The following is a 19,282-nucleotide window of genomic DNA, read 5'->3' on the forward strand; positions in this document are numbered from 1 at the left end:
GGAGTCTCCCAAATTTAGCAAACTACACACGTCATTCAGGGCCTTGGAGACATCTGCCTGAGGAGGTTGTACAAATTTGGAACTCTCTGCCTCAGAAGGTCAGGTAATTAAATATTCCTAAAACTGAGCTGGATAGATACTTGTTAGACATGGGCATGAAAGATTCCCAACACAAATGGAGTTAGCCATGATATTATAGAATAGCAGAGCAAGCTTGAGGGGCTGAATGGTTCACTTCTGCTTCTATTTCATATGTTCTTATGCTTTCTCACAGAATCTGAGAAAGCACTAGACCTCCCTCTTATTCGCACAGGCGAGATGAACTAATTTTTTCTGGTAGAATGCAAGTATCCTCCATTTTGACTGGAGAAATCTGTAGAAACATTTCTTTGCAACAATACACAACAACAGAGTTTCTTTGTTGTAAAATAAATAGCCTTTAAAGTAAGAAAATATGTAATTACTGTGAGACATGGCTTCTGAAATAAATATTGTCAAGAATTTTTAATCGTAGATATTTCCTAAATAAAAAACAGGATAGATTGGGCATCTCGGAGAAAGCAATTCTTAAGAAGGAATAGCTTCCAATGTCAGATACGAAATCAGATGCTGAACAACTGGATGTATCTCTATACACAATTTGAAGTATAATTGATGACATTATAGCTCAGCCTGATGTAAAAGCAGCGGATAATTTTGAAAAAGTTTGAAAATCTTTGGAAGTTACTCCAACCTTAAAATCAATCCAATTCTTGAAACAGCAATATTTGACAGAACAGTTCATTATTCAGGAAATCCATAGATAATTCCATATTGAGACCACCAAATTCATGGAAAAACGTGATCACTATGATTTAAAGTGAGAGATCATGAAGGACAGAATTGTTCTTGATTTGCTGATGATAAGTCTTTGTTAGATTTATTGCACTCAAAAGAACAATTCACTCTGGAGAAAAGTGAGTGAAGCTAAAGTTCGGACAGAATGCAGATCAGTCCTAACAGGAGCTGAGTTTAAGAAATAATCAAAATCCATTTAGTTTTTAAGATTATATAAACCCTGAAGACACACAAGAGAAACCAATGCAGTAAGTAAGACAGACACCAGATACCAGCAGTCATTGTTTGCCTTGTTAGTTATCACTGTGGAACCCTTTCAAACATAAATAGTATTTAAACAGATTATTTGTTTCTTAAAGAGTAGACCAATTTCAGAAAAAGTGCTGAAGTAGGACACAGCCCCAGAGCAGCAAGAGTTAAACATCTATAGAGACAAAGAAGTTAATGAGGTAGAACAGGAGAAGGTATTCCGAGAGCAAATAGGTAATCCAATCTAACCTCTCACAAAAAGATGGTGATGTGAATGTTAATCTTGACACGGGGTGAATGTCACTGTATTATCAGATAGCGTACATGCTTGGAGAAACTCAGTTTTCAATTGACAACAGTACCGCGATGCAGTTCAGGGGATATAGCTTTAAAATGATAAATATAGTGCAAACAAAAAGACTGTCAGTGTGAAACATTGGCATGCTTTAAAATCAAGAATTGTGAGTCTTGAGCAGGAACATGTGCCTTGCCCTTAACCTTTTCTGAAGATTGAAGAGGTTAAACAGCACAAGATAAAGAGTTCTTTTACACAGCATTAAGGAAGCTCAACACTGAATATAGCATCATATTTTTCAACAAGGAGTTCAATATGGGCTAAAGAGATCATAGGGCTATGGGGAGAAAGTGGAAAGCAGGAGACAGAGTTGGACGGTCAGCCATGATCAGATTGAATGGCGGAGTAGGCTCGAAGGGCCGAATGATGAACTGAAAGCTTGTGATTGAAATAAACCTGTTGGAATTTAACCTTTTGCCATGTGACCTTTGATTTTGTCTCCCCCAGTCATAGAGTCAGAGAGTCATCCTCTGGCATCTCCATGTCATCTCTACAAGCAGGAAGATTTTGCATGATTTAACGGAACAAATTGCAAGACAACTTGTAGAGAAGACCAGTGCGGGCTTCACATCCCTCGTAATCAAACCAATTGAGTGATGCTTGGGCATCCAACTGAATTTTATATTGACCTCAAAACACTCGTGATGACAGATAAATATCCTACGTCCATGGTGACAAGAGTGCAGCTAAATTAGCCAAAAATACAGCTTTCATAAAATGTAATGCAGTGGCATCCCCTTTTCTTTCAGTTAGTTTGTGGATGTGGGCATCGCTGGCTGGGTCAGCACTTATTGCCCTATGTCCTGAGTTGCTCCTTGAGATGGTGGTGTTGAGCTGCCTTGAACCACTGCAATCCACCTGCCGTGGGTTGACCCACAATGCCCCAGGAACATGACATTGTCCTCGTGTCATCGAGTCACGTATGGAGTCAGCTATTACAAGGGGGCATAGCTTTAAATTAAGGGGTGGTAGGTATAGGACAGATGTTAGGGGTAGGTTCTTTACTCAGCGAGTCGTGAGTTCATGGAATGCCCTGCCAGTAGCAGTGGTGGACTCTCCCTCATTATGGGCATTTAAGCGGGCATTGGATAGGCATATGGAGGATAGTGGGCTGGTGTAGGTTAGGTGGGATTGGATCGGCGCAACATCGAGGGCCGAAGGGCCTGTACTGCGCTGTAATCTTCTATGTTCTGTGTTCTATGAGTCATACAGCACGGAAACAGACCCTTTGGTCCAACCAGTCCATACCAAATGTAATCTCAAACTAAACTAGTCCCACCTGCCTGCGCTTGGCAGAAAAAAGTAGAACAGTTTTATCCAGAAAATACAGTTGATTCTATTCTGCTTAGTTTGTGCAGTGTGATTTATAGGAACAGCTTAGGATTCTCTTCTACCAGATAGTGTCATAGAGTCCTACAGCACGGAGACAAGCCCTTTGACCCAAACTGGTCCATGCTGACCAAAATGTCCACCCACGCTAACCCCATTTCCCTGCACTTGGCCCATATCCTTCTAAACCTTTGCTATCCATGTATTTATCCAAATGCTTTTTAAATGTTACTAGTGTACCCTCCTCAACCACTTCCACTGGCAGCTCATTCCATATGTGTACCACCTTCTGTGTAAAAAATGTTGCCCCTCAGATTCTCTTTTATTCTTTCCCCTCTCACCTTAAACTGATGTCCTCGATTCCCCAACCCTGGGAAAAAGACGGAGTGCATTCACCCTATCCATGCCTCTCATGATCTTATACACTTCTATAAGATCCCCTCTCAGTCTCATATGCTGTCATGAAAAAAGTCCTAGCTTGTCCAACCTCTCCTTATAACTCAGACCCTTGAATCCTGGCAACATCCTTGTAAATTTCTTCTGCACTCTTAATAACATCCCTCCTATAGCAAGGTGATCAAAACTGAACACAATACTCCAAATGTGGCCTCACCAAGTCCAGTAGAACTGCAACATAACTTCCCAACTTCTATACTCAGTGTCCTGACTGATGAAGGCAAGTGTGTCAAAAGCCTTCTTCACTGCCCTGTCGACCTGTGACTCCATTTTCAGAGAACCATGCACCTGAACTCCAAGGTCCCTCTGTTCTACTGCACTCCGTATGACCCTACCATTCACCATAAAACTCCTGCCTTGATTTGACTTCCCAAAATGCAAGACCTCACACCTATCTATATTAAACTCCAGTTGCCATTTCTCAGCCCACTTCCCCAGCTGATTAAGGTCCTGCTGCAATTTCTGATAACCTTCCTCACTGTCCATGATACTGCCTATTTCAGTGTCATCTGCAAACTGACTAATAATGCCTTGTACATTCTCATCCAAATCCAAATCATTGATGTAGAAATGAAATCAATTGATCACCTCTGAGTTCAAAACTTACATTGCATAAAAATTATATCAACTTAACATGAAAACTGATAAGCGCTGAAAATGTGTTGCTGGAAAAGCACAGCAGGTCAGGCAGCATCCAAGGAGCAGGAGAATTGACGTTTCGGGCATGAGCCCCTGTGCTTGATGAAAACTGATAAGCCAGTAATGGACAGAGATCCAGCCAGGTTAGTTAATCTTCTCACATAAGATCTTGTACTGAAGGATCAAAACAAAAAATGCTGGAGATCATAGCAGGTCGGGCAGCATCAATGGTGAGAGAGCAAGCTAACATTTCAGCTTAGATGAAGAGTCATCTAGATGTGAAACATGATCTTGTATTGAACTCTATCCCCATGGTTTAATACTGTCCTAATGAGACCACTTGGACTTTGAGCAGGATTATGTGTCTTGGTGAAGGGCTTTTGCCCGAAATATCGATTTTCCTGCTCCTCGGATGCTGCCTGACCTGCTGTGCTTTTCCAGCACCACTCTAATCTTGACTCTAATCTCCAGCAGTACCCACTTCTGCCACCTGTGTCTTGCCCCTAACTTTCTCTTGCTCAGTTCTCTTTCTCCACTCAAATATTCAATTTTCTTTCCTTCCAACTGCAGAATTTGTGGGTTTTAAGAGTTTGATTCAATTAAATAATCATATTTGCTTCAGTGCAAAATGTTTTCATCCTAAAAAAGTCATCGATAATTCAACGTTATTCACAGCATAACTTCACTGTGTGATGTGAGATCTTAGCTGAAAATGTGTTGCTGGAAAAACGCAGCAGGTCAGGCAGCATCGAAGGAACAGGAGAATCGACGTTTCGGGCATAAGCCCTTCTTCAGGAAGAAGGGCTTTTGCCCAAAATGTTGATTCTCCTGCTCCTTGGATGCTGCCTGACCTGCTGCGCTTTTCCAGCAACACATTTTCAGCTCTGATCTCCAGCATCTGCAGTCCTCACTTTCTCCTCGATGTGATATCTTACATGATTAAGATGGGAAATACAAACTGATTTCATTTCAACAGAATATTCTTGAATATAGAATGTTTGAGAGTTCTCTGAAGATATTCAAGCTGAGACAAGAATAACATGAATAACCCAGACACATTGAAGTTGAGAGAAATAAATAAGAGCGACTTTCAAAGAAATGAAACCAGACGGATCCAACACACCACACTTCTACAGATGACACAAAATTCATAAACCAGCAGCCCCCCTCAGACCCATAGTCCCGCTACCTGGAACACCATCATACAGATTGGGCAAGGAGCTATAACAAAGACTAAAACACTTAGTAGAAGACTCATGCCACTTCATTCACTCCACCCAAAATTCCCGAAGACCATCAAAGACACTAAGATAGAAGAGGATGAAATAATAGTCTCCTTTGACGCAGCAGCCCTGTTCACATCCATCAACATCAACCTGGCCAAGGAAACACTGACTACACTATTAGAAGAACCAAAGACACATACACCAAACACCACCAACTTCATCAGCCATGAAACGCCCATGGGATCTCCATTATCAGGGTTCTTAGCAGAGGCAGTAATGCAGAGACTCGAACAAACAGCTCTGTCAACCATCCAACCGAAACTTTGGGTCCACTATGTGGATGACACCTTTGTCATCACTAAATGAAACAAGTTAGAGGAAACCTTCAAGACCATCAATAATACCCTTACTGGCGTAAAACTCACTAAAGAGGAGGAAAACAACAACAAACTGCCATTCCTAGATGTCGCAGTAGAGTGAATAGCCAATGAACAACTTCAAACCAGCGTCTGCAGGAAAGCAACACATACGGAACAAATATTGAACTACAGAAATAATTGTCCCAACATCCACAAACAAAGCCACATTAGAACATTATGTCAATGAGCTACCACACACTGCAGCACAGAGGAATTACAAAGAGCAGAGGAAAATCACCTATACAGCGTATTCAGAAAGAATGGGTACCCATTGAACACAGTCCGCCGATTTCTCAGCAACAAACCCAAACAAGCAGACAAAACATCTCCAGAAACCCTAGCCTCTTTCCCCCACATTAAGGCATCTCAGCAATGACTGCCACACTACTCAGGCCTCTCGGGTATAAGCTCTTCATCAGGAATTAGGCATGTGGGCCGGTGCTGAGAGATAAATGGACGGGGTGGTGGGGTTAGGGGGAGATAACTGGGAAAGCGATAGGTGGATGAAGGTGAGGGAGAAGGTGATATGTCAGAGGGGGCAGTGATGGGTCCAGAGGGTGGTGCCGAGTTGGAGGCTTCGGATTGGGATATTGTGGGGGGCGATGGGAAATAAGAAAGCTGTTGGAATCTACATTTATCCCGTATGGTTGCAGGATCCCAAGGTGAAATATGAAGTGTTCCTCCTCCAGGTGTCAGTTTGGCGGTGGAGGTGACCTGCATGTCCTTGACGGAGTGGTAGGGGGAGTTGAAGTGTTCAGCCACAGAGCGGTGGGGTTGGTGGGTACGGGTGTCCCAGAGATGTTCTCTGAAACGATCCACAAGAAGGCATTCTGTCTCCCCGATGTAGAGGAGACCACACCGGGAGCAACGGACACAGTAGATAACATTGGGAGAGGTGCAGGTGGATTTCTGACAGATGTGGAAGGACCCCTCGGGGTCTTGGACAGAGGTGAGGGGAGTGATGTCAGTGCAGGTTTTGCACTTCCTACAGTGGCAGGAAAAGGTGCCAGGAGTGGGCTGTTGGAGGGTGTGGACCTGATGAAGGAGTTGGGGTGCGAATGGTCTTTTCGGAAGGGGGAGGAAAATATATCTCTGTGGTGGGATCTGTTTGTAGATGGAGGAAATGGCAGAGGATGATGACCCACAAGCCTCATTCGTGATGAAGGGCTTATGCCCGAAATGTCGATTCTCCTGCTCCTCGGATGCTGCCTGACCTGCTGTGCTTTTCCAGGTCCACACTCTCGACTCTGATCTCCAGCAGTTGCAGTGCTCACTTTCTCCTACTCAGACCCCTTGGCATCATGGTAGCCCACAAACCCACCAACACACTAAAACAGCCATTAGTGAACTTAAAAGAGCCTGTACAGGCAACAGATAAAACTAATGCCATTTACAACATAACTTGCAAGAACTGTAACAAACATTACATTGGACAAGCAGGCAGAAAACTAGCCAGCAGGATACATGAACATCAACTAGCCACAAAAAGACATGACCCACTCTCACTAGTATCCTTACATATAGATGAGGAAGGACACCACTTCGACTGGGACAACACATCCATCCTAGGACAAGCCAGAGAGATGCGCGAGAATTCCTCGAAGCATGACACTCCAACCGGAACTCTACCAACAACCACATTGACTTGCATCCCATTTACCACCCACCCCCCCGAGAAAAAGAACAGGAAATGACATCACCAACCCAAGGAAGCCTAATCACATAAATAAAAAGCAGGCCATACCACCAGTGATTCACCAGAGGCTCACTGATGATGTGATGAAATGCCTGAAAATGAACCTTCCAGCTCAGCCTTGCAAACCTACATCCAGGGCCTCAACCTGAGCTACAAATCTTCTCAAAACTCGCTAACGTTCAACTTGCTTGGACACTGAATCTGTTTAGACTTGTCACCATTTTCTTTGACCAAATGATACTCTCTTTCAAAAATAACACTGTCGGAACAAAACGGGCAATCATGATTCTTGTTCAAACACAGAATAAGACCTTACTCAAGGAGTGCAAAAACAACCAATAAATAATATCCAGCTGCATGACAATTTTCTATTTTACACAATTGCAGCTTGATCAGATTTCTGTATCAAAAATTCATAAATATAAACTTTGGCCGTACTTGCTGATAGTCTGCTTGGGCTTTATCTATAATAACTAAAAAAGGATGGAATTTCATTGTCTATATCTTGTATTCCGTAACATTGTCTTCATGTAACCCTGTCGTACTGCAGTCATAGCATTGATGATGGTCAATGCAAGGTGTCCTTCCTTGGTTTTCTATGGCACTTTTTCTAGTCATTTGGCACTCACCAAAAGCTGACACAACTCCTTATCAGATTTACACACTGTTTGGGATGTTTTGGTTCAATGCACAGCCCATCAGAATTTCCTCCCTCCTCCCAGAGATTTTGCACCAGATTACTTCAACATTTCTACAAAGTCTTCAAGGCATACCGCGCCTCACGGATGATGGGAAATCGTCAAGAAACATGGTCAGAGGATGTAGGCAATTTAAAGCCTACAAACCAAACATCTCACCCTCAATGACAAAAACACTCTTCCAAGAAATCGGTTCACTTCTTGGGACACACTGCCAACGGTCTTTCACTCAGAGGCCCAACAATGTCCAAAGAGAGTATGTTCTGGGAATATAACTCCCCAAACTGCCTGAATGTCTGAAATCATCAAATCATAGAATCCCTATGGTGTGGAAGCAGGCCATTGGACCCATTGAGTCCACACTGACCTTCTGAAGAGCATCCCACCCAGGCCCACTCTCCTACCCTATCCCTGTAACCCTACATTTCTCATGGCTAATCCACCTCACCTGCATATCTCGGGACACTATGGGCAATTGAGCATGGCCAATCCAGCTAACCTGCACATCTTTGGATTGTGGGAGGAAATCGGAGCACCCAGAGGAAACACATGCAGACACTTGGAGAATGTGCAAACTTCACACAGAGTCAGGGGGCTAGGAAGAGATAGGATAATGGTAGAAGTAATTATAAACACAAAAATATACAAATTCACAATAGGGATTAAAAAAGGTTTGGGATGAGATGTGTGTAAGGGTCTGAAAGGGTTAATGTTGAGAAGTGCCTTAAGTACGCTCCACTTGTGTCATCTGGACTTGGTGAAAGATCAGCTTAGGACATTGAAGAAGAAATGGCAAACATTTGCATTGTCCTCACAGTCTGTGTAACAGTGCCTTTCATATCTCTGTCACTTGTACATAGCCACAATCATCTAATAAACTGCATCTTGTTTAAGACAACAGCCCCTTCTCATTAGCCTAGGAGAAAGTGAGGACTGCAGATGCTGGAGATCAGAGTCGAGAGTGTGGTGCTGGAAAAGCACAGCAGGTCAAGCAGCATCCGAGGAGCAGGAGAATCGATGTTTCAGGCAAAAGCCCTTTATGCCCGAAACGTTGATTCTCTTCTCATTAGCCTACCAAGCAATTTTCCCCCACCACGCTAGACTAAGCAAGCCCTGTACATCCCTACCCTGTAAGAAAATAGTGGCAATACGTCCACCTTAGGGTCCACGGTAGTACAGAGAGCTCATACAATGTGATGTGCAGTGGTACAGATCGCACATAAAACATACATGTCTTCAGGATATCACAAAATGCTTCACACAAAGTATTCATGAATTATAACTAACATTAATATTAAATTAATTTGAGGCAGTTACAAGAATCCATTTTGCATGTATCACGGGCCCAGATAAATGCCCAGTTCATCTGTCTCAGGGAAGCCATGATGTGGAGTGCTGGTGTTGGTCTGGGGTGGACCTGATGAAGGAGCAATGCTCTGAAAGCTTGAGATTTCAAATAAACCTGTTGGACTATAACCTGGTGTTGTGTGACTTCTGATCTTGTCTCAGGGAAGTTAAGGAAGTAACATTGTACCTGTGAATTAGAACATTTCAAACTGTCCTATTGAAACTGTATAATCTCCAAGGGAATTATAGATGGTGGATTGGATTACTGCTCTAGTAGAAGTTGCCAGAATTTATTGTTTCTGTCCACCCTGGTGAATATTGAACTGTTTATGAGTTTAGTTACACTCTTTTTGTTAGTGTCAGTCAATGTATTTCTCCCTGTACCGCCATACTCAGATTATGTTTATTCAGCACCAATTTGAACAGATCCATTCGGTTTGCGATCCGACACCACAGAGAGCACTTATGCATCTGCTGCAATTAACTTGCTACTTGCTGGAGGTCACAGGTTTGGAAGGTGCTATTGAAGGTGCTTTTTGAGCTGTTCAGGGTATTTTGTAGACAGGACACACTGCTGCAACTGTGCACCAGGAGGGAAAAGAGTGAATGTCCACTATGGTCAATGGAGTGCCAATTTAAACAAGCTGCTTTGTTCTGGATGCTGTCAGGTTTCTTGAGTGTTATTGGAGCTGCAGCAAAATAGGGAGCATTCCATCACAGACTCGAGTAGGCAAACATTTAGGAGACAGGAGTTAGTTATTTGCTACACAATTCTGAGCCCCTGACCTGCTTTTGCAGTCACAGTATTTATATGGCATTTTCAGTTAGCTTCTGGCTAATGATAAACCTGAGGATATTGATAGTGGGGGATTCAGTGATGGAACTACTATTGAATGTAAAGAGACAGTGGTTTGGTGCTGTCATTTTGGAAATGGCACTTGTGTATCCTGAATGTTACTTACCACTTATCAACCTAACTTGGATGCTGTCCAGGTTTTGCTGCATGTGGACAGTGTCTGAGGAGTCATTGAACACTGTGCAAACATTGGCAAATATCCCCATCTCTGACTTTATGATGGTGGGAGGATCGTTGATAAAAAAGTTGGCCTAGCACACTGCTTAGAGGAACTCCGATAGTGATATCTTATTCTCAATCAAATGCTGCCTTGAGATCAAGGACAGTCATTCTCACCTGAACTTTGGAGTTCTGTTCTTTTGTCCATATCTGCCAGATTAGATTAGATTAGATTCCCTACAGCGTGGAACAGGCCCTTCAACCCAACATGTCCACACCAACCCTCTGAAGAGTAACCCACCCAGACCCATTTTCCTCTGATTAATGCACCAAACACGATGGCCAATTTAGCATGGCCAATTCACCTAACCCGCACATCTTTGGACTGTGGGAGGAAACCGGAGCACCCATAAGAAGCCCACGCAGACAAGGGGAGAATGTACAAACTCCACATAGACAGTCACCTGAGGCTGGAATTAAACCCGGGTGCCTGGTGCTATGAGGCAGCAGTGCTAACCACTGAGACACTGTGCCACCCTGTAATGAGATTAGGATTTGAGTTGCCTTAGTGGAGCTCAACTGAGTACCAGTGAGCAGGTTATTATCTTTGCAAGTTATGCTTGATAACACCTTCTCAACACTTGGCTTATGATTGAAAGTTCCTGATTTCATTCCTGATGAAAGACTCTGGCCCAAAACATCGATTTTCCTGCTCCTTAAATGCTGCCTGACCTGCTGTGCTTTTCCAGCAACACACTCTCAACTCATGATTGAGAGGTGCCAGGTGAGGCTGTAATCAGCTGGGTTGATTGTTTTTTTTTTGTGGATAGAACATACCACGACAATTTTCCATATCATTGGGTAAATTCCAGTTCTCTAGCTGTACTGGAGCAGCTTAGCTAGGTGCCAAAGTAGTTCTGGAGGACACAGCTTCAGGAATAGTGCCAGAATGTTGTCAGGACCCCTTGCCTTTGTAGTATCTTTGTACTTAAAGGTAAAGGATGTATGATCTATTTTATATAAGCTCATCTTAACCCGAATTGCCTAGTGAAACTGAACAGACTGAAACTGGTGGGAAGCTGTGGCAGGATTTAAGTAAGTACTAGCCATTATTATTTGGCCATTTATTTTATTTCTCTTTGTGGAATCTTGCTACACATGAATAACTGCTGCATGTCCCTCCTCTACAATGCTGAGTACATTTCTTTCATGGTTTTAAAGTGCTTTAGGGCATCCTGAACCTATGAACGACACTGTAAAAATCCTAATGTTCTTGACCATTCAGTGTTTGTGAAGCTGACTTCTTATCCACCAAGAGTTATTGGAATATATTTAAAAGTTGAGATCTCTCTTTGATGTTCAATAGACAACCAACACCTAATAACTAACGCGTTGGATCACTGCTGACATCCAACAAGTGAAGGCTATCATCTGAAGGAATGAAAAATAATTCAGACGATGTATCCTGTGGTCTTTCATAAAAATGCAGAAAACGGGAACAAGAAGAGGCCATTCAGCCCTTTGAGCCTGCCCCACCATTTGATATGATCATGGCTGATCAACCAACTCAGTCCCCTATTCCTTCTTTCCCTCCCATACCCTGTGATAGCTTGAGTCCTAGGATCTATATCAAACTCCTTCCTGAAAACATTCAATACTTTGGCCTCTCTGTAGCAGAGAATTCCACTTCTTCATCTTATTATAGAGTCATACAGCATGGAAACAGACCCTTCACCCAACTCATCCATGCTGACCATGTTCCCAAACTAAGCTAATCCCACTGCCTGCACTTGGCCTTCCAAACATTTCTTATTATTCATGAACCAATCCAAATGTCATTTAAATGTTCTAACTGTACCACCACTTCCTCTGAAAGTTCGTTTCACACAAAAAACACTCTCTGTGTAAAAAAGCCTTCTCCTCTCACCTTACAAATATACCCTTTAGACTTGAAATTCCTCACCCTTGGGAAAAGACACCTGCCAGTCAGCATATCTATACCTCTCTGCACCAGTTGGACTAATGCAAACAATCCCTTCTGACATCTCCAAAAGAGCTTACCTTGAACTTAATTGGATGGCCGCAACTAGAAAGACAGCACGGGCCGAGGATCTTCAAAACAGGAACTGTGCTTTTATCTTGAATGACAAACTTGGGTAAGCATGGGTGCCATTTCTGGACCACGTAGCTAATAGGTTCCCCTGGAGGGGCTTGTACTTCCAACTGTGGATGAAAGAGATCAGCGCACAGAAAGAGAAACAGAATGATGCAAAGTGTGGGATATTTGAATCCCATTTAATATTTCATCAGGCGAGTAAAAGCAGCTTTCATTTCAAAACTCCATCACTGACACTTCCATCACAATCAGACAGCCAAATATCATCATGACAAAAAGAACCGTTCTGTTGACAGGAACATGAGTGACCTAAACTTGTTTTCTCAAGTGTTGAACTTAACAAACGCTGGTCAGTCAATATGAGTTTGATGTTCAGTTCACACAGCATTTTCTCAAACCCAACCTTTGTCCAATAACGTTCACAATTCACCAGCTCTAAGTGTGTCAGAAGTGAGTTTTACGCACTATAAATAAAAGATTACATAACGTCTATGATTTTTTTGATGACCAGGGAGTCTTTTCTGTAACATAAATGGGAGTTATATGTTGGGAACTTTGAGAGAATTACCAGGAAATTGAAGATTCCACCAGGAACTCTCTGTTGAATTCACAGCAGTTACTCAGGAAAAGTAAGTGTAATTAATGGATAGTCATAAAACTCACACACACACGCGCATACACGCACATGAACACATGCACTATGTGCACATACAGGATCACACACACAGGAACACACACACATGTATTCACACCCGCACATGCAAACATACAGGCACATACATATACCTATACACACAGGCACACACTTGCGCACACGCACACACACAGAAACACACACACACACACGCACACACACACGCCCACACACACACAGACAGTCACACACACACAGACAAATTCTATGAGACCACCCCGCCACACAGCTACTGGAGCCTGACCTAACACTCTCTCTTGCCCCAGGACCTGACATTATCCACACCACCCCCCCACCCCCCCCCCCCACCCCCACCACCCTCCCTTGGGACCTCAGAAAACCCCTCACTTGGGGACCTGACACACGTCTCTGCACCTATGATCCAACACCACCCCTCAACTCCAGACTCTCTCTCCTCAACAGACCTGATATCCTCAACTCATACCAATCCACCCTAAACACTCAATCACTTTATTGGCACACTTCATGATTTACTTCCTGGCATCCTAATCATTGGCATCCAACTCACCTGGTACCCTTCCCACCTGGCGTTCTAACCTCATATTTACCCTTTCAAAGAGCTGTCAAAGTGGCTCATAAACACTTAAACCTCCGAATGGGTCAAATATTGATGTGTAAACAGGGAAGTGTCTTGGCTTCACCTGACTATTCTGTATTATTGGGATAGAGACTAATTTAAGGTTCACTCCCTATCTATGAAGAATCCATGATCAAAGCCTCCTGCCAGAAATGCAAAGCTCTTTCTTAACAACAAAAAAGTGCGGAGTGTCAATCTAATGATGACTGCTACTCTTTTAAAAATCAGGCTGATTGTCTCAAAGAACACTGAGGATGTCACCTAGACAGGGGACGAAACGTTTGCAACAAAAACTTCCAGCTCGGCGAACAGAACCACAGCAAAGAGCACCCGAGCTACAAATCTTCGCACAAACTTTGGATACCAGTCAGTCTGATCCATCAGCTATGCAATTGAGGGTGGGAGAGTGGTTTCTATTGACCAAGTGTTAACCTTGACCATATTTTCAAACAGTCAATATATATGTACAGGATGAGCAGCCAATTCGCATCCATATCGGCTGGAATAGTTAGGGGCTTGTGTTTGATGCAGACTTGATGGGCTGAATGGCCTTTCCCTTTGTTGTATGACAATGCCTGCTTCAAAAACTCAGATGATGGAGGAATGAGTCATTGAATATTGGTCAATGCATGTTAATATTCCCATCTCATTGAGAATGAGCACATTGCAGAAGGTCGTTGCTCTCTCTTCCTGCCCAGAGAGAGGGAGTTGATGTTGAAAATGTTGGATCCACTGCCATTGAGTCATCGAGTCACGGAGGTCTACAGCACAGGAAAAGGCCCTTCAGCTCATCAGGAGGGCTACTCTGTCCAGGATGGGAATTATAAAGCAAGCTGGATGTTCAACTAATAGAATCATCCCTGATGAAGGGTTTTTGCCTGAAACGTCGATTTTCCTGCTCCTCGGATGCTGCCTGACCTGCTGTGCTTTTCCAGCATCACACTCTTGACTTTAATCTCCGGCATCTGCAGTCCTCACTTTCTCCTATTAATCCGGACCCCCAGGTAATGTGCTGAAGATTCTTTTTTTAATAAGTTTGCAGGATGAGTGTGTCACTGGCCAGGCCAGCATTTATTGCCCATTCCTAATTACCCAGAGGGCAGTTAAGAGTCAACCCCAATACTGTGGGTCTGATTCCTCTCCACAGAAAGTGCCAGACTTGCAGAGATGTTCCAGCAATCTCTGTCTTGTTAATCTTCTGGGGACCTGGGTTCGAATCCCATCATGGCAGATGGTGGAATTTGAATTTAATGCAAATCTGGAATAAGGAGTCTAATGGTGACCATGAACCTACTGATGGCTGTCAGGAAAGTCCCATCTGATGCACCAAAGCCTTTTAGGGAAGGTGACTGCAGTCCTTAACACCCGGAATGGCCTAAATATGATGCCAGACCCACAGCAATGAGGTTCACTCTTAACTGCCTGCTGAAGTAGCCTAACACTCACTCAGTTCAATTGCAATTTAGATATGGGCAATAAATGATATCTTAGCCAGAAATGCCCACATCCTGTGAATAAATAAAAACAGTCAGAAGTCACATGACACCAGGTTATAGTCCAATAGATTTATTTGAAATCACAAGCTTTCTGAGTGCTGTTCCTTCATCAGGTGAAATCTGCTCCGAAAACTCCAAAACAAATTGTGATTTCAAATAAACCTGTTGGACTATAACCTGGTGTTGTTGACTTTGCCCACCCCAGTCTATCACCGGCACCACTACATCATGATTTAATAAAAAGTGGTGGACAGTAACTGGGTGGTATGGTGGCTCAGTGGTTAGAACCACTGCCTCCCAGTACTAGTGACCCTGGTTCAATTCCAACCTTGGGCAATTGCCTGTATGGAGTTTGTATGTTCTCCCTGTGTCTGTTCATAGGTGCTCTGCTTTCCTCCCACAATCCAAAGCTGGGTAGCTTATGTGGATTGGCTATGAGAAATGCAGGGATGAGATTCTCTCCTGCTGGCCAGTGTGGGCTGAATGGCCTGCTCCTACACTGTAGGGATCCAATGAACTAGCTGAAAGATCAATTTGCCTTTCTCCGGATGCCCCAGTATATTTTACAGCCAATGATGTTCTATTGAAGTGTAGTCATGGATCAGAAATAAAAAAATAGCAATGTTATCAGATTATTTTAAAGTGTTGTTGGTTGAGTACAAATAGTGGTGATGTCACTCGGGAGAGTTTCCTTTCAAAGGGGACCATGAGGTCATTTACAACCATGTCTGAGAGTTCACAGGCTCCTGAATATCAAAGGCCGAGCCTCCAACAATGCCACACTGACATTGTCTTATATTGAACTGTCAGCCTGGATCTTGTTTTCAGCTCCGGAAATACTTGAAATACCAAACTCCAAAGCAAAGATTAGCAAATGCCATGATGTGGGGTACCAGTGTTGGACTGGGTTGGACAAGGTCAGAAGTCACACGACACCAGGTTATAGTCCAACAGGTTTATTTGAAATCCCTGGCTTTTGGAGCTCTGCTCCTTCGTTAGGTCAAATGTCTTCACCAGACAAAGGGGCAGCACTCCAAAAGCTTGTGGTTTCAAATCAACCTGTTGGACAATAACCTGCTGTTGTGTGACTCGTGAAGAGGAAAAGAGCATAGGAGTGCAAATGGAGGTGGTACAGAGAGAGATGTCAATGATGCTTTCATTAACCTAGAGCAGGCACACTTTAACATGTGTGGACAAAGAAGTAAGAAACTGGATGAATCACCAGTGTTTTTTTAATCAATCACTCACCTTCTGCAAACAGCATGGACACCAGCAACTCTGACATCGCAAGGTTCGTTTCATGCGGATTACCTCTGTTCCCATATTGTCCACAAGTTTAATTTTGAAAGCACGCCTTGACCCGCAGCACATTTTGCAGCAGAAGTTAGACTTTTCAGTGACAAAGTAGATCTGTTGGCCGATTATGTTCTTAACTTCATATTTGTTGTTGGTCTCATATCCAATCACAGCTGAAAACACAAGGACATACAATAGCTGCCAACTGCAGCCTGCTATGAACGTGCTACCTGATGAGTGGGTGATGATGGGTTTTTAGCATGCTCCCAGAGTTGAGAAACTTTGAAATCACATTCATAAAGGACATATAGGAAGGCCAACAAATTAATGTCTCATTTATTTTATTGAAGCTGAGGGTGGAGAGTGGGGTATTGGGGGTGCGTGGGTGTTGATTGGTACAGTTCTTTGGAGCATTCGGAAGTGAGTTACACTAAGAGTTGCTCAAAAGGCAAAAAAAAAGCAAATTTTTTTTTAAAAATCTGTCTCCCGGTCTTCCTGTGTCTCCTGAAGGTGGTGACTCATTTTCTTGTTTGATTCTCACATCATTGGTTGATTTTAAATACTTTCACTCATTTTCAAAGCAATCAAAAGACCATAAGGCCATAAGACATAGGAGCCGAACTAGGCCATTTGCCCCATCAAATGGATAGGGTAAATAGACAAGGCCTTTACCCTGGGCAGGGGAGTCCAGAACTGGAGGGTATAGGCTTAGACTGAGACTGGAAATATTTAAAAGGGATCTAAGGGGAGACTTTTTCATGCTGAGGGTGGTGTGTGTATGGAATGAACTGCCAGAGGAGGTGGTGGAGGCTGGTACAATAACAGCATTTAAAAGGTATCAGAATGGGTATAAGAATAGAAAGAGTTTAGAGGCAGGTGGGCCAAATGCTGGCAAATGGGACTAGATTAATTTAGGATATCTAGTCAGCATGAGTGAGTTGGACCAAAGGGTCTGTTTCCGTGCTGTACATCTCTACAACTCTAAGTCGGCTCCTCCATTCAGTGAGATCATGGATGATCTGATGATCCTCAAATATGCTTTCCTGCCTTTTGCCAATAACTCTTGATTCCCTTGCTGATTAAATATCTGTCTGTCTCAGCCTTGGATATATTTAACCCACCTTTGACCTCTCTGTGGATTCCACAGATTCACTACCCTCTCAGAGAATAGATTTCTCCTCATCTCTGTCTTAAATGTGTGACTCCTTATTCTCAGGTCATGTTCTCAGGTCCTTGACTCTCCCACAAGCAGACACAACCTTTTTGCATCCACATGGTCAAATCCCCTCAGAATCTTGTATGTTCTAATAAGGTCTATGTTAACATTGGAGGCAGAGTGGAAAAGATTCACTAGGCTGATACCAGGGATGAAGAGAATGTGTTATGAAGAGACATTGAGTAGATTGAGCCCTACCCATTGGAATACAGAAGAATGAGAGGTGATCCTTAGAGGGACACTTGCTTGTTATGGAAGTGAGAGCCTTGGCTGATTTTATTCCCCATGCTATAACAGGGACATTAACAACTTTTCTGTCTACATTTAGACCTGTTTGAGTCTTCATTATAGGGTGTTACAGAATGGAAACAGACCCTTCGGTCCAACCATTCCATGCCAAACATAATCCCTGATGAAACTAGACCCACCTGCCTGTTCCTGGCCATATCCCTCTAAACCTTCCCTATCCATGTGCCTATCCAAATGTGTTTTAAATATTGTAACTGTGCCCACATCCACCACTTCCTCAAGAGGTTTATTCCACACGTGAACCACTCTCTGTGTAAAAACTTTGCTCATGTCTTTTTTAAATCTATATCCTCTCATTTTAAACGTGTCCCCTAGTCTTGAAATCCCCCATCTTGGGGAAAAGACAGCTACCATTAGTCTATCTCTACCCCTCATGACCTTATAAATTTCTAGAAGGTCACCTCTCAACCTCCTACGCTCCAGTGAAAAAAGTCCCAGCCTATCCAGCCTTTTTGGCCTCAAATACAGCTTTGTTCTTTAAACACTAGCAACATCGAAGAGTCGCCATGATTTCGAGATGCTGGTGTTGGACTGGGGTGGACGAAGTTAAAAATCACATAACAACAGGTTATAGTCCAACAGGTTTAATTGGAAGCACTAGCTTTCGGAGCGCTGCTCCTTCGTCAGGTGGTTGTGATAGGGTGATCGCAGGACAACCACCTAATGAAGGAGCAGTGATCTGAAAGCAAGTGTTTCCAAATAAACCTATTGGAATAAAACCTGACGTAGTGTGATTTTTAACTTTGAACATTTAAGAGTTCTTCCTTGAGGCAATTCATAGTTTCCGTTGTTCCAGAAACCATAACTTCCTGCCAACCCACACCTGAACAATGCAAGTCATAGCAGGCTATCACTGACAGTCCAGAACTGGTGGGTGGAAAGCTTAGCATGTGAACAAGTTGCAGGTATGTCTAACCTGCTGCCTATTTACATACTTCTCATTTTTACTGGGATGCAAACACTTGCTGCTGGTCAATATCCATAGCAAGATGCGGCAATTAAAATGGAGCATGTTGGGTTAAACAATGAGACTTTAGTTTACCAGAGGTCATGCACACAGTCACAATGGGACCAGAATTTCCAATTTCTTATGGAACTGTCATTTCCCATAGTAATGGTAACTCAATTAAAATTTGGGAGGCGCTGACCAGCTTGTTCAAACTTTGGTTTAGCTTTGTGGTGTTGGCAGAGTAATGATAATATCACTGGACAAACTATCTAAAGGCCCAAGGCAACACTCTATGGACATAGGGCCCAACCCCACCATGGTCACTGGTGGAATTTAAATTCA

General features: G+C 43.1%; 1 protein-coding gene across 2 annotated transcripts in view; it reads right to left on the reverse strand.

The window, feature by feature from the left end:
* Positions 1-19,282, reverse strand: part of LOC122555665 (phospholipid scramblase 1-like) — an 85,843-nt gene that overhangs the window by 11,584 nt on the left and 54,977 nt on the right. For both annotated transcript variants that reach the window (XM_087993214.1, XM_087993213.1), the window contains exons 5-6: positions 16,419-16,639; positions 12,328-12,489 (exon numbers count right to left, since the gene is read on the reverse strand). In XM_087993214.1, the coding sequence (XP_087849340.1) occupies positions 12,328-12,489; positions 16,419-16,639 (383 nt within the window). The remainder of the gene's footprint in view (positions 1-12,327; positions 12,490-16,418; positions 16,640-19,282) is intronic.

Source organism: Chiloscyllium plagiosum, unplaced genomic scaffold (assembly GCF_037043375.1).
Source record: "Chiloscyllium plagiosum isolate Xiang-an unplaced genomic scaffold, Cpla_swu_hap1 HiC_scaffold_13, whole genome shotgun sequence".
Taxonomy (NCBI): domain Eukaryota; kingdom Metazoa; phylum Chordata; class Chondrichthyes; order Orectolobiformes; family Hemiscylliidae; genus Chiloscyllium; species Chiloscyllium plagiosum.